The sequence below is a fragment of the Papio anubis genome, chromosome 17 (genome assembly GCF_008728515.1).
Source record: "Papio anubis isolate 15944 chromosome 17, Panubis1.0, whole genome shotgun sequence".
Taxonomy (NCBI): Eukaryota; Metazoa; Chordata; class Mammalia; order Primates; family Cercopithecidae; genus Papio; species Papio anubis.
In genome coordinates this window covers 44,143,339-44,159,179 of record NC_044992.1, presented here as the reverse complement: position 1 = coordinate 44,159,179, position 15,841 = coordinate 44,143,339, and the positions used below count along the sequence as shown (strand labels likewise).

Genomic DNA, 15,841 nt, shown 5'->3' with positions numbered 1-15,841 from the left:
CCCAATTATTAGCAGCTCCCAACCTTCTCAGGCCGACCCCCACACCTTCTGCAGTGCCCTAGGGTGAGAGGGCACCACTGAGCCCATCAACGCATCAAAGGGAAAGAAGGTTCGGTATCAGACCCTGGCACCTGGCCTTGGTGTCTGCTGTCCTATGCTCTCAGCCGCCCTAGGCAGTGCCTGCAGTGTATGTGTTTGGGAGGCATCTATTAGTCCTCAGTGTCCCCAAGACCTTTTGAGCCAGTCACCACTTAAACTGACTTCGGTGTGGGATTCAGATAGAGTAAGGTTTCTAAGTCCCCCATTTTCTCTCCTTTCCCCTTGGGGAGCCTCTGGTTAAACCTGGCTCTCCCTGCAGACCTGGGGACCAGAGGCCTGAACACGGAAAGCTGGAACAAGCTGACTGGGTGTCACACTCTGTGGCCACTGCATTCCCTGCCTACCGGGCCTCACGATGATGGTGGCCAGGCTTTAGAAGGCCTCAGTCTGAGGGTCAGAACCAATAGCCTCCTGTAGCAGCAGATTGGTAAGGGAGAGGAAGGAGAGAAAGAGAGAAAATTTTGAGCAACAGAAGTGGAGGCTTTACAAATACATTCAATCCATTGTTTATTCAGGAAACAGTGGTTTGTTTTTCGACGGGCACCTTTTGGGGACCCCATACACCCCAACATTTGTAAAAATGAAACTCACGTTTCCAAAGGGAACCTTACCAGTGAGGTCATTTAGTTCTTCAAAAGTGAACCCAGAGAATGAGAGAGGGGCTAGAAGGGGGAGAGAGGTAAAGGAAAGGAGGAGTGGAGAGAACCAGGGCTTTGAATTTTCAGCGCCTGGCTGAGGGGACCGGGAGGCAACGGAGGGCCGAGTTAAGTTGTTGCCGAAGCAAACATTTTTATCAAGTGCAGAGGATTTTATGGTCATTATTTGAAAACTCACCGGCGAGGTACAAATTCAATGGCTTGTTCTAAATCATCTCTACACCGTGCCAGAAATTCCTGATGGAAGGAAAATGTTTCTATTATGGGGGGGGGGGGACCAGAAAGAGCGAGGAGACAATTTATAAACACCCAGCGGAGGGCAGATTTATTAAAGAAATTCAAGTTGAGGAGAAACTCCGCTTACCTCCTTACACTGAGTCCTGGTTGGGGAGAGGAGATGTTGCAGCTGGGGTGATTTTGAAGGGGAGGGTGTATCTATTGCTGGCGCAGGTTTGTCGGATGGAAGGCAGGGATCCGGCGGGGCCGGGAGGACATAGGAGATTTGGAATGCAAGGGGCTGCGGACAGTCACCAGGGTGCGGGTCTCAAAACGAAAGTGCCCGGAGTCCAGACCTCCAGCTGCTCAATGAGGAAAGGACCGGCGCCCCCAGGTTTGCCTGCGGCCAGGGCCAAGGCGCGCGGAAGCCGCAACTCTCACCTGGAAGCCGAGGAACCCAGGGAGAACCGAGCTCCAGCGTCCTGACGCCGCGCCCGCCTTCGCGCCCATGGGAAAACGCGCATTCTTTGGGGCCGCGCAAAGCATCCAGAGGCGATATCCGAGCTTTCCCGCACCCCGCTGCCCTGGGGAGCCCCTGCCCCGTGCCTAGATCGCCCTGCGCGAGCCCAGCCCAGCCCCGGACTCATACAAAGGCACCAGGGCTTGCGCCCGTGCGAAGCCGCCCTGCCGGCTCCGAGCACCTCCGAATCCCCACAAAAGCTATGGCTCCATTCCCCCACACAAATTGGGGGGTCTCGGGCTGGCTTATGCGATTGATTTTCTCTCTAGCTGGTGGGCAGCCCGCCTCAGGGCAGCTTCCTCTCCATCCTACCTTCTTTTGCCGACTCGCCCCTCTCACCTGACCTGCTCACCCGCATCCAAGGACATTCCTTTCGCCTCCCTTCACGGAAAATCTCGTTATTTCGAATCAATTCTCCTTTTGGATTTGGACCCATTATTCCTATTATTACTATTATTCCCCGTTTTCACGCATTTGTTGCCCCACGGAACACAGCAACTGGGTGAGAAGCACTGAGCCCTCCTCGTGGGGAAAATTCAGAAATTGACCATTTGAGAAGATGGGGAACACTACTATAACTGAAATCTATAAAGTGGGGGTAAGGCCATAAAGAGCCCTATTTTTTTTATTGGGGGCAAATTATTCATGACTTTTGGTAGCACTCAGTTCCTGGATTCAGGGCCGACCAAGGCGCGGTGCGGGGCGCAGACATCCTGAGCCGCCGCTCCCGGGAGTTTCACGTGGAGCAAGGGTGCCATCTAGCGGCTCCTTTGCGAAAAGGCGCCGCAGCCACCGGCTCCGCCAGTTTTCTGGGAGAGTAGCCACAGAAGCGGCCAGCAGGAAAAACTTTCATAACTAGCAGGAAAAGGGGAGGGATAGGTAGCGGGCGTCGGGATCAGGAAACGGTGCATGAAATTGTGTAGATAAGCTAAAAAACAGAAAAAAGAAAAAAGAAAAAACACCACAGAGGAGGAAAACAAAAGAAGCCCTAAGCTTTTTTCTTTCTACGTACACCTTCCACCCCTGTCCCTAATTTCTAGTGGAGACCACAAACCAGTGCGCCCTTTGTGGCCTGTTAAAAGGGGGACCGCGCACTTTTCAAACTTCACACGACTGTTTCAAATCCTGAGGAGAAACAATTGGGCTTTTTGTCGTCGGGGGAGAGGAGGCCTGACAGGATGGGACGAGACTGTAAAAGAATCAAGAGGCTGCCCGCGCCCAGACGTCTGGACCCGCCGGACCTGCGTGTGTGTGTGTGTGTGTGTGTGTGTGTGTGTGTGTGTGTGTGCGCGAGCGCGCGCGCGCGCAGGAGACTCCTCGTTTCGGACGCCTGATTTTGGAGGGGGTGTGAAGAACAAAGACAAGAGTCCCAATTGCAATCTCTGAAGCGTTTGAGACAACAGAGTGTTCTTCCCCGGCTTCTCTCCTCTCCCTCTCTGACCCCAGCCCCCTCATCCCCCGCCCCGGAAACCCGGAGTCCCGCGTTCTGGGCGTGTGAGGGTGAAGGCTGCCGGAGCGCGGCCCTCCCATTCCCCAGCCCCGGCCCAGCTGCGGCTCTCTCAGCTCCGGAAAGTTTCCCCTCGCTGTTTGCTTTGCTGCTGTTTAGTTTCTTAACCTTCAGAAATTTATACGCTATAAACTTTTATAGCGGTCATATTCTTTTATTGCTGCGCACACGGCATTGAATTCCTCTCCCGGCTTCTCTCTGCCTCGCACTCTGGCGGTCTCCCTCTCTGAATCTCTCTTTTATGACAACTGATTTCCCCATCTCCAGCTTCCGAGCCTCCGCATCTTCGCCTTTGTTTGTCTTTAAAGAAGCAGCCCTGGGCTGGGGACCCAGACGCTGCTGGCAGAGGCCCCTCCAAGCGCCCTCGCCCCTACCACGCAGCACTGCCCTCTGTTCCCCTCTGTTCCCGCCTCGCTGAGCGTTTGCTTTAGGCAGAAACCGACGTTCTGTGTTTGCTGTCAGCACTGGCTGGGCCTGGGTAGCCCAGGATGGGGCAGGAGCCTGGTCTACACCCGCAGTAAAGTCAGATTCATTTTGTATCCCCAGTGAAACCCTCCTTGGAGGGTGCCTGTCCGGGCCTGCCTGACGCCGAGTTCCGCTTTCTCCTGCCTCCTGCCCTCACTCGGATCAGTTTGTCCTTTCGTTGGAGGAGGGTAGGCCTGGCCTTTTCACTTGCAGGCTCCCTTCACTCGGGCCATGCTTTGTTCCCAACTCTACCCCAACCCGCAGGGTCTCCGCGGGCCGCAGTGTTGTCGGCTTGAGTTGGGGAGAGGCTCCTGCGGAAGGCCGGCTCGGGAGCGCCGGCCCGGCCGAAGTGGAATCCCAAGGCCTGGATGAGAAGCGCAGGCTGCCCAAAACTGCGGTCTTCATGAGAGGCTCTGGCAAAATCCCTCAGTCTGAGAGGGACAAAAAGGTGCCTCTTGAAACTGAGTTTAATTCTGGGGTCCTTTTGGGAGGTGAATTTTTCTATTAACACATTTCTGCTTCACACTCAATGCCCTCTCCACCCTTTGCAGAGGTGCTTACCCAGGTCTCAGCCCCTACCAACCCAACCCAACCCAGCTCAGACCAAGGCTGCTACCCTGTGGCTCAAACTGGAGCCTCCAACCCCAGCTGGAGGCCGAGAACACTAAGGGGTTGGCTCCCTTTGAATGGAAGGAAGGAGATTCCAGCCCTCTGGAGGCCTCTGTCTAGACCTAGGCACCCTGCTGCAGGGAAGAACAGAGGGAAATTACTGTGTTCCTCCCTTGCATCATATTTTAAAGTGGCCAAACTAAGGTGACATTCTCAGGAGCTGCAGGAAGACCTACCTTCCCTCCTATTTTCAAGTCAGTGAGGAGGTCTCAGGACCTCATTGCTCTCCAGACCCTGTCCCCTCTCCAGACAACCCACATTTCCTTCCCCACCACCTCCAGTTTTCCAGTTCTCCTGTTGGAAGGCTCTGGATCAGTTTAACCAGTAGTCTTGGGACCTGAGGTCTGGGACTGGCTCTCAGCTCCACCTCTAGAGAGCTCTGCAGGGGACCTTGCCCTGCAGGGTCTAAGGAGAAACCTCCTGAACTCAGCTATCTTTTGTTGTTGTTTTTTTTTCAAGCCTTTCTCCTGACAACTGGGATCTCTACCTATGGTCAGGCCCAGAGAGCCAACACAGAATAAGACACAGGAGAGATTTATTTTCTATAGTGATATATATTTTTTGTTCTTTTTCTTTTTTTCTTCCAAAACAAACAATTAGAGCTCTAGGCCCCTACCCCTCCCCACTCCCACCCAGAACCCTCCCATATAATCGACAACTGAAAACAGGCGAGACAATCACCCCCAAAGAAATCACGAAACACAAGCACAATTTCACGACAGCCACCGACAAAGCAAAAAACTTCTACTGGAATGTCCCCTTGCAGGATCAGGAGAAGCAGGAGCAAGAGTCTACGAATTGAAGGGGATTGAGAAGTAGGGGAGCAGGGGGAGGAGGGGAAGCAGAGAGTAAGCTTCCATCTGATGCTTAGGTGCGATTTTGCCTCTTTCCTTTGCACGCGGGACTGTTCCCCAAAAGCGCGCGCACGCACCAGCCGCGCAGATCGGCATCCAGGCCCATGAAGCAGGAGGCAAAGCCCGGCCCTGAGGCCGGTCTCCTTTAGCGCTGGGGCTGCAGCCACCAGGCCCGGGGCTCCTCCGCGTGGGTCGAGAAGCCGACTGGATTCGGAGGAACGCGTAGAGCTTTGAGCGCTGGGGCCATTGCTCCTCCCTGTCCCAGACCACTTGTCCCGGAAGGGAGCTTGGGAATCGATTCACAATAAATTTTCATTCGGACTCTCCTGGCCTGGCTTTCCTGTCTACAGTGGGGTTTGACCTAGCGGGGAATGGAGGGTGGAGGGGGTTTTCTACAAGGGGCGGCTTTACTTGCGGGTGCAAGGTGGATTCGAGAGTTGATTTCAGAGCTAGGGAGGATGCGGAAGAATGCAGGGCCGGTGGAGAGTAAGAGAAGCTACAGTCTGTCAAGTGGTGCACAGATGAACAGGAGGACAACATTGTCAAGGCTCTACGACCCACAGTTTGACCTTCTTTTGTTGGAAGGAGAGGGAAACATCATGCAGAATTAAACATTTCCTGCAACAAAATGTACATGTTGGTGGGAGGTGGCGAGTAGCTCCACCTAAGATACCTTCATAAAACCAAGTGCTGCCTTTTCTTGTACTTTCTAGCCCACCAGCTTGGGGGCTAGGTTTGCCCCATCTTCCCCATGGCCCTTGGCCTGAGAATAGTTGGCAACTCCATGGGGATGGTATGGCAATGCTGCAGCCTTTGGGCTGCAACACCTCACTCAGGAGTCTGCCTCTAGACATCTCCCCAGTGGGTATTTGCATCAGGGATAGAATCCGGGCTTGCCTGATGATCTGAGGGCTGTTTTGCCAAATTTGGTGTGCGATGGTCTGCATCTGGAGCGTCATTTCACTTGACTGAAGGGTGGTTGTGAGCTTGCCCCATTATTACTGTGTGGGTGTCTGCTGAGCTGTGTGGAGTTGGAGTGTCCCTGGGTGACTTTTGGGTGGGTGTAGAGAAGAAACAGGCAAGCTGGAAGTGAGGGGCTAGGACTTCCCAGAAAAATTACAGGGCATACTAGGAGCTTGACTAGGGTCTCTCTTTCCTTGTGGCCAATCACATTCTTAGGAACCAGCTACTTCTATCTTCTAAATCAACAAAACTTTCTCCTGACACCCAGGGAGAAGAGAGAGACAGGTAAGGGCAAAGGAAAGGAGAGAGGCTCTAGGTGCAGATAAAGGACTTAGAAGAGAGACTCCCTTCCCCATTCACTTGAATACATCCCAGACAACGCTGGCTTTGCAGTCGTCACATAAATAAGAGTGAGATGGGGAAGAGCTGGGGAGGACTGGGGGTAATCTTTAATCTTTACTCTTTGCCCTGCTCCTTATTCATTTTCTTCATTTTCATCCGCCGGTTCTGAAACCAGATTTTGACTTGTCTCTCACTCAGATTGAGGAGTCTGGCCACTTCGTGCCTACGGTCCCTGGTGAGGTACATATTGAACAGAAACTCCTTCTCTAGCTCCAGCGTCTGGTATTTGGTGTAGGGACAGCGCTTTTTCCGGGAGGAGCGAGCGTGCAGCCAGTTGGCGGAGGGGTTGGCTGAAAGAGAAGCAGCGATAGAATCAAAGGAAGGAAAGGGGTTGAAGGGCCCCAGACCAAGAGGGCACACCCTTGGTCTCCACTCCCCATCTTGCATTGGAGAAGAGGCCACCTGGGCCTTCAAGTTTTCAGGAAGGGTGTCACAGATGGGCCAGCCACTGCTATAGACACCTCCAGCTGAGAAGCTGTGTGGAAAGGATGGAGCCAAACGTAGGCCCAGGCTTCTTCAACATTTCCAAAGCTCTGCCTACATCAAGTTCCCTCTCAATTTTTCTCCACTTGGGTCCAAACTGCTTAGGACTCAGGTCAGAATTCAGCATGGTTGAAGCCCCACCAGCAGCACCCCCAGGCTGGCTAGGGGTGGGTAGCTGACTTGAAGGGTCCTGGCTCTAGGAGGTGAGAGGAGGATTTGGGTGGGGAAGTGAGATGTCTGTTCAGTTACCACATTTGGGGTGTCACTTCACCCCAAGAGACCTTTCAGCCCTTCAGTCTAGTCCCAGTACACCCTGCCTTGATCACAAACTTGTGTCTCTAGACCACATGGCAGCAGGCATGTGTGTCTGTGTAGATATCTCCCCCTCTGTTACCACCACACACCACAAATATGGGTCTGCACTTAGAGCCACAACCAGGCAGCACACTCCAATTCACACGCAACGCAATTGCAACCATTTATCAACTCCAGCCTATGGACAGGGGAGCGCCGGGGGCTCACAGATAACTTATGGTTGCAATAGTCTCTCTTCTTTTCAGCTCCTGCTCAGCTCACAGTTTGGCTAACACAAGTTCAGGGAAATTGGGGAGTAAAATTGCTCCAGTCCCAAGGTGGGGAGCCAGGGGTGATGTGGAGGTAAAAGGAAGCCCTTCACAGCACACCTAGCCTTAACTGGTCCTATGTGGGGGCTGGAGGGGAGAAGAGGGTAACTGAGTGGAAGAGAGGAAACAAAAATATATACAGGCTTCTCTTCTTCTTACCCTCTCTCTCCCTGCTCTGGAACTCAAAAAAGTTGCCAAATAAAGCTAAGCCAATTAAAAATAATAGCCACCAGCTACTAGCTTCCTTCTCCCCAAGTGAAAAACACTGGATTTTGTTTATATATAAAAAATTTGGTTCATCCTACACTAAGTACCCTGTCTTACCAATTTGCAGTGCTATTTCCTTAATGTGATTGCCTGGGATGGGACCCGCAGCCGCATTAAATATGAAAGAGGGAAAAAACTGTTAATAATTGATTCTAGCCAAATGGCTGCCTTGCAATAATGGGCTTTTCAGGGAGAGTTTGAGGTTTTAGGGTGGGGGGTCGGTTTGGGAGTGTGCGGGGAGAGTTGGGGAAGAATGTCTTCCCCAAATGCCAGCTCTTAGGATTCCACCTGGCGGGTTGGAGGTGACAGGACCCTGCAGGGAATGGAACAGCTCTTTACTCTCCAGCAGGCAAGGATGCACTAAAGAGCCCTGGGGCCACTCCGTCAATGGGAAACCTAGCAGGGCAAGGAGAGACGAAAAAATCCCTACTTCCCAAAAAGAGTAAGAAACGAGGACTTGATTCACCAGCCTGCGAGTCATCGTTTGGGGCTGAGTTCCCTCGCCGAAGGGCCCTTCTCAACCTTAAAAATAAGTAATAGGAGAACCCTCTCTTCTCACCTAGTAGTACCTCCTGGAAATCAGCCAGACTTGGCGTTCTGACTGGGGTGCTTTTGAGGAGTGGGAGGTGATGGGAAACTACCCATAAACGGTAAAGTTCTCCGCCTCTCTGCAACCCTCTCTTCCCCCGACCCCTCCTCTCCCCGGGATGTCCCGATATTCGGAAGCGATTCCCCGACTCCCCAAGAGGCGGACAGCCCGGGCTGGGGCTAGGGAGCCCCGCAGAGAGCAGCGGGGTGGGGGGAGGACCGCAGAAAAGGAAGCGGCAGCCCCGGCGAAGATGCCGAGGAGGAGAGGGGCCACCAGAGGGAAGGCTCCCGGGGAGGGGCCGGCGCATCCGGGGAGGGGGCTCAGTCACCCCGTCCTGGGCTTCCCCCGCCCCTCCCGGCGCCGGTTGCGGACTCTGCGCGGCTACAGCACGAGATCTGCTAGGAACAATTCTCCGCCAAGCTGTTGCATCGCAAATAAAATCCTAATGAGCCCCCTCCCCCTTCCCTTTGGCCGGCTTTTACGGTCTGCGCGTGGAGCGGGGAGCTCTGCCAGCCGCACGGTCCCGGGCAGCCCAGTGCGCTCCGGCCCTTGCCCTCGCCGGCTCTCCGCCTCGCTGGCCGCTGGCCCCCGGCCCCACCAGCTCCTCTCCCGGCCGTTGCCGGTCTCTGGCCGGGCTTTCAGCTGGGGCCTCCGGGAGACAGGGGAAAAGAGGGCCGAGAGAGCTGCAAGTCGATCCCAGAGCCCCTGTTCCCCGCACGACTTGAAGAAGTGGGGGCAGAGCTCCTCTGGCGGCCTCAGTCTCCCCTTCCAGAGCACGCAGCTTTCCCCCTTCCCTCCGACTCTCCTTCCTCTCCCCTCCTCCCGGCCCGCTCTCCGGCCACCGCCGCAGTTTCCCTTCACATTGTCGGCAGTTTATTGCCTTTCCCCTCCCCGCCCCCTCCTGGCCTTCGGCCTGGGTATTTCCTCACTTTTTATAACTTACTTTGATCCGGCCTCTCTTTGTCCTCGCTTCCTTCGCAAATTTTATTGTCCCCGTAGCCGGGTCTTTGATTAGACAGCACGGCCTCCCTGCCCGCCGAAGTTTCCAAACTGTACTCGGGCGTGCCCTGTTTAAGCAGCTCCCCAGGCGCGCCCAGCAGCGGCTCCGCCTTCACTGCCGCCTGGCCCTGCCCCGGGGCCGCTTCGCCGCGCGGCGCCGGCTCCAGCCAGGTGCGGAGGTACCTGCTCTCGGCCGGCGGGACGCCCTGGGGCTGGATGTAAGGGTGGTAGACGGACGGCAGGCTCCCGGACGCGTGCGGGCTCAGCGGCGCCCAGGAGGCGCCGAACACCGGCGCTTTGGGCTGGAAGCTGCACGAGGGGAACTCCAGGTGCTCCGCGTGGCCCGGCTGCCGCGGGCTCGCGTACTGGCCAGAAGGAAACTTGGCTGGAGGCGCGTCCTCACTCTCGTGACTTATGATCGAGTCGACATAATAGCTGCTAAGCGTCCCAGAAATGGACATTCTCAGACATTATCCGGGCGCTCGCAGGGGGAAGGGAAGCGCTCGCGCGGCGGCGCCCAAGCAGGGAGAGGTGGCACCCGGACCGGTGTGAGGGCTTTCGGACGCGACCCCCCCAGCCCCCCACCCTCCCACCCCCACCCCCTGCTCAACTTCTCAGCCAACAAAGTACAGTGGAGCAGCCAGGCTCAGCGCTCCTTGCAAAATGATTGGTCAAAGTTTTTCCGACTGCCTGATAAAGCGTCAGCTCCGACATAAATCAATCGGGCGAGGAGGCTGCGCTCTCGCTGTCATCCGTCCGCACCGCATTCCATATCGAGGATGGATTGTTTTATGCTGATGCAATGTGCTATCACGTCAGGGCTCCGGCGGCCACGTAACCTCAGCCTGAGCTGCCGGCTGCCCGGTCCCCCCTCCCGCTGCAGGAAGGGGGGCAGTTCTCGACATGGGGCGGCGGGGGCGGAGGAGAGGCGGAGGGAAGCGGCGGGCTGCCTCGGGAGGGACGCAGGCTGTGGAGCCCTCTCCCCAGGCGGGTCGGGGAGGGAGGGAGAGCAAGGGCGGAGGGAGGGAGAGAGCCCCAGCTCGGGGAGCAGCCACAGAGGCCCGAGACGATACTGGAAGAGGAGGTGGTCCTGTCCCCCCCAACACACACCTCCACCTCCACCCCACAGGCCCTCATTTCCTCTTCTCTGTCCCCTTGACAGAAGATGTTTATTAAACAACAGCAGCAGCAGCAGCAATCCACAGGAGATGAAGTAAAAGGATGAGGGGAAAAGTTGGGGATTTTAGGACGTTGTCCGCTTTGGAGGGGGCTCTCTGTGCACTATTTGTAGAGATTTACATGACTGGGAGCTTCCCTGGACCCCTCAGTAGCTGAGGGAGGAGGAGAGAGGTGAATAAAACGGCTGAGTGTCCAAGAATCCACTACTTGTCCTGAAATTAGAAACTGCTTGAGGTTAAAGGGATCCATCAGGCCCCGGAAACGTGAGCCTAGGAAAGAGTTTAATACAAGGAACCAGAGTGCCTTTACATTTATTGGGCCTTTCTGATTCTGGCCACAAGGATGGATTTAAGATGGTGGTGGTGAGGTGGGGGCGGCAGGGGGGGGGGAATTGCCATTTCTCCTTTTCTCCACTGAATAACTGAATAACCACCCAGGCCCCTAAAATTGCCCTGATGAAGGAGCTGAATAGCAGAAAGGGTTAAGGACACTTCCCTGAGGTGTCACCAGAGTAGCGGCCTGGGAAAGGATCCCCAGTCAGCAAGGGAAGGGGTCCCAAGTTATCTCCCCTTCCATCCAAAGAGGAAGGAGCCTGGGCTGAGTTTTCAGCCCTCCTGTATCACTCCTCTCACCCAGGGCTCCTGCTCTGGAGACTTCCAAACACCGATATAGGGGCCAGTGTGGACAGGGAGCCCATGGTCAGTCTCTTCCCCTCGCGGCCTTACCCCCTGCAGACTGCCTCACTGGAACTTCCAAATAGCCCTTTTTATATATATCTACTCTGTGGCCCTGGGCAGGGACCCCCGGGGCCCACCGACTGGTTTCCTCGCTCCTCTGGCAGCCCCTGCTCCTCAGCTTCTGCCCTGGTTGCAGTCACCTCTCCTGGCACTTGCGGAGGTGTGACCCTTGGACAGACCCAGTTCTCCTGGGGTTGGGCTCAGGGGTAGATTGGGAAGGATTTCTCCGCAACTCTCTGACTCTGCATCCTAATAAGGTAGGCTGCCCTCAGTCTGGTCCTTTTAGCAAAAGTGGGGCCTCTCTAACTTGAGTCCGTATCTTTTTGGCCACCTACCCCTCTGCCTTGTAGAAGGCTGTGGATCACCTCCCACACAGGCACACACTCCCACCCGCTTTTCTTTCCAAATGAAGCCATCTCGTGTCGTTACATGTGAAATACGAGGGTGAAGCGCCATATTTCTTCACATTATGGCGATTTCAAAATGATTTTTTAAAGATCAATGCTGGGGCCCAGCCGGTCCCCTCCTTTCCCACCCCTGCTCTCCGAGGGTGACAGCCCAGCAGATCCGTAACCAAACAGCATGAAGATCTGCCTTTTCCATAGGACCCAAGTGGGGAAACAAAAATCCGATGCAAATTCTTCCAAGTAGCTGTTGGACGTTTGGGAAAGTCGAGGGAGCTCCCCGGACTCACCAGCGAAAAAGCTGGGCGCTGAGCGAATGAATCACAGTTAAGGCAAAGCACCTGTTCTCAATTTGCCAGCCCTATGAAGTCTGCTGTTGGCTTTACCTGTCATAAATATACTCTTCAAGAAAAAAGATTCCCTCCCCCGCCATAAATAATGGCTTTATGAAGCATGGCGGGCTGAGTATATGATTTCTGTAGTATATAAATTAGGGCCTAAAAGGACATGTGTACTATGGACTGGGGAGTTTTTATTTATGGAAAAGTCAGTGCTGGGCTGTCCGTAAGACCCAAGCAAAGCAGGCACTGGGCTCTGACTGCCGTCTTCCTGGTTCCCCTTCCTTCCCCTGCCCTGACTTTGCAGCTGCCTCTCTGCAACGAGAGGAGTCAAGAGGGTCACTCAGTTTAGGGAAGAAGTTAGAGGAAGAAGAACATTTGGGCTGATGGCTTGTGTTCTCCAAGGGTGAATTCTCCCAGCAGACAAGATTTGGGTTTGTGGGTTGCTATCTGCCTGAGGAGTTGCCCTTTATTCCCTGGTGGCTCCTGAGTGCTGGGTGAGGAGGGGACTCAGGCCTCTTTTCTGAGATCGGAACTTAGCCTTTGCTCACGAAGAAGCTGGAGAGTGGAGACAATTTTAAAATGACAGGTTTTGGAGGTCTTGGTCTTCTCAAGGAGCAATGACTCCAGAGGAAAGAGAATGAACTGGCCCCTAAGCCCTGTAGTCTGCATCCCAGCTCTTTGCCCTCCAGGTAAATGCGCCAAGCAAGGAGTCCTACCCCAGCCAAGCTTTCTAGAAAGCACTGCTGCTCCAAACTGTAGTTCAACTCCAGCTCGGGCAAATGATTAAAGGGTCAGCTGAGAGCCTGTGGACTCCCTCCCACCAAAAAAGTCTTGTTTTCTCCCCAGACAATGGTACTCACTATGAAAGAGGACAGCAAACAGGATTGTGGCCCCTGGAGCCCAGCTTCTAAAGACACTTAATAGAGGGGTTGCTTCAGTGGGGGTCACTTTATCCTAAGAGAGTGAAACTGCTCCGTACCCCACCCCCAATCCTAAACAGAAAGAAGGAAAACCCTGCCTTCCCTTGCAGCCTTTTGCCATTCCCTGCACTGGAGCCTCGCCTGAACACAGCTGGGGCCAGTAGCTGGTAGCTTGGAGAAGGGCAAGCAGGAAAAAGCGGCAGCTCCCGGCCACACTGGGGCCCAGAGAAGCCAACAGCGAGGCCGAGGTTTGAAGAGCAGAGGCCGACCAGCCGGTGAGTGCCTGTGCTGTGGGGGTGACTTTTGGAAGGGTCCTTTTCAGTAAGAAGAGAGATAAAAGCTAGAGGAAGGGAAGGAAATGGGAGAAGAAAGAAAAACAGTAAGTGAGAATGGGGAAAAATAGTTTGTTTTTAATTAATAAGCTTAGCTGAAATGTATGCATGTTTTATGTAAATAGGTGTGTGTGTCCTATATGTATATTTCAAATCAATATTTCTGTACGGGAAACCCAGTGTGCAAATGCACTGTGCTCTACACTGTGTATAGAATATGTAATAAATAAATCTGCCCAGCTATGAAACTTGATGTGCTTGGGTATTCGTGTATGCAGGTAACCCCTGTGAGTGATGGAGGTTTAAGATTCTGCTCATGTAAGAAGATCAGTTGCCCAAAAGCTTGTGTGTACATTTTTATAACCATCACACACCTATGGAAAAGCAAAAGCTTGGGTATTTGTGTACTTGAATTATGGCTATAAAATACTAGCTAATTCGGATGTCGCACTTGAAAATCTGTCCCTTGACTTGATATTCAAGCAAAATATACAGCGTATCCTCAAACAAATGCATATGACTTAACACTAGATAGATTCTACGACAACTTCTTTCCAAAATGTTTCTCTGGAAGGTAAAAGAAATGCTTCCTATTGGCCCAGAAGAGGTTATGAAATTTTGTGACTTCTTTGTTGGACCATAAAATCCTTTACTGGGCTTCTTACCCAAGACCACAGGGACGATGTGCATTGTGTGATGCTTATTTCATGATAGCGATGGGTGCGGGGGTGGAGGCACAGTTACTTACAAGCACATGTGTCTCACAGAATTATGAGGCAGCAGTGGACAGAGATGAGCCGAGTGTGAAAGTGACTGTGGAGGTCAAGCAAAAGCACTGCTGTGTACAACAAAATTAGAAAAGTCCCCAAATCTATGTCCTCAAGCACCAGAGGTATTTTTTCTGTCTCCAGATCACAGTCCAGACCCACTCTGGGAAAGAGTGAGGCATGAGGACACTTGTCCCAGTGGGAAAGGGCACAAGATCCCAGAATCCTCACCCTTTACGCAAAACGGCCTCCAAAACAGGTATCACATTGAATCTGCACACTCAGGTGCAAACCTCGGTGCTTCCATACCCCCCAAGTGGGGATCTTAATAGTGAAGTAAAGAAATCTTCTGCCAAACCTCCCTCCCAGGATGTCAGAGGTGAAAGGAAGGACTGAGAGGTCAGTGGCCCAAGCCGACCTCAGGAATCTTCTTACCAGCTCTCAGCCATCAAGGATATCCAAGGCGGTGGGGGTGGCTGACTCCTTGGGAGGGGGCATCCAGGAGGCCAAACGGGGTGGGCGGCAGGCAGGCGGAAAGGAGGCGAGCAGGTAGAAGGTTATTACGAAATTGCTTCCATAAAACCTGTGGCTGTTGTAAAACTCTGCTTTCCAAAGACTTTATTTCCTCCTTTCTCTCTAACATTCCCCTTTTTTCTTTTTACAGCACTTTTCCTGGGAGGGGGTGGCCAAGGGACGCCAGGGATAGAAGACAGTCAGGCTCTGAGTGACTGGGCAGGTTTGTGAGAGGCCCAGGGAGAAGTGAGATAAGGCTGCAGGGACGTGCCAGGCCATCTCCACCCAGACCAGAGGATGAGAAACTGTCAAGGGACAGAGTTGTTGGCCTTTGCTTATCAGGACAGTGGGTTGAAGGTTGCATTTCCCCTAGGCTAGGGGTGGGTCTCCCTAATGCCCCTCTGCTCTAGCAGAAGCCCCTGGCCCTCCAAGTCAGCCTGGCGCCGAAGCCCCATCCGGTCCGGCCTCTTTCCTGGGCCCTTTTGCACATTTCCTCTGCCTCAAGCAGGCGGGCTGGGGGGTGGGGGAGTTTGGGAACAAAAGTTAGCTTATGCTTTGGAAAGTCCCCCTTATTCCACCAGCACTTCTAGTTATTCCTTTCCCGGCCACAGGACCAGCAGCCTTAAGAGGACCGAGGTCAGAGAGGGTATCACAGTCTCACCCTGTCCAACCCCTGGTTCCATCCTTTGTCACTGCATCAGTTGGGGTTGAATTGTCCAACAACCTGGGCTCCCCATTAGCTTGCAAGTCAGGCCCCTCTCCAAGGGGGTGGCACTCAGGACCTATGTGTACCCCCAGCCCAGCCCAAGGCCAGAGGGAAGCTCTGGCCACTGGGGTGGGTGGTGAGGAAAAAGTCAACTGAGGGATTAGGAAAGGAAGGACTTTTTTGACCTATTTCTGTAGGTCCGGTCCCATAGGGGGCCTTCGACAGGACCCTAAGGGCTTCAGACTAAGAGTGCAAGAGCTCTAGATGTTTCCCTTTCAGAATGAGACCTACTAAGCCCTCTTCAAGGACCTGAAGCTTCCCGCTGAGGTGGAGCACCAACCCCCAAAGAGTTACAAAAACCTCAAGAATCCCCCTGTGTTTCTTTTGAAATCAAATATTTGTGAAGTTGGGGAGACTTTCTCTGGAAAGTTTTGGATGTAGGTGAGAGCTCAGAGACCCTAAGGCTGGAAGCTTGGAGCTCTGACTGCCATCTTTGGGTTGGGCTGAACAGCTCAACAGGGCCAGGGGGGTGCCTTGGGAGAGCTGACTGCTCCTTATCCCCCTTTCCCTCCTAACACACACACACACACACTTCCCAGATCTTTTCTGGGAAACATCCTTGTTGCTCCT

General features: G+C 53.8%; 1 protein-coding gene across 1 annotated transcript; it reads right to left on the bottom strand.

Moving 5' to 3' along the window:
* Positions 1-4,666: 4,666 nt before the first annotated feature.
* Positions 4,667-9,905, bottom strand: HOXB9 (homeobox B9). Its single transcript, XM_003912681.5, has 2 exons — positions 9,257-9,905; positions 4,667-6,641 (listed from the first exon to the last, which is right to left on the bottom strand). Exons 1-2 carry the CDS (start codon positions 9,771-9,773, stop codon positions 6,406-6,408), a joined length of 753 nt encoding a protein of 250 aa, XP_003912730.1. The 5' UTR covers positions 9,774-9,905; the 3' UTR covers positions 4,667-6,405.
* Between the last annotated feature and the right edge of the window lie 5,936 nt (positions 9,906-15,841).

Coding starts and splice junctions, on each gene's coding strand:
- HOXB9 (XM_003912681.5), bottom strand. CDS start 9,773: ATGTCCATTTCTGGGACGCTTAGCAGCTATTATGTCGACTCGATCATA. Junction 6,642..9,256: donor CAAAGAGAGGCCGGATCAAA/GTAAGTTATAAA, acceptor CTTCTCTTTCAG/CCAACCCCTCCGCCAACTGG.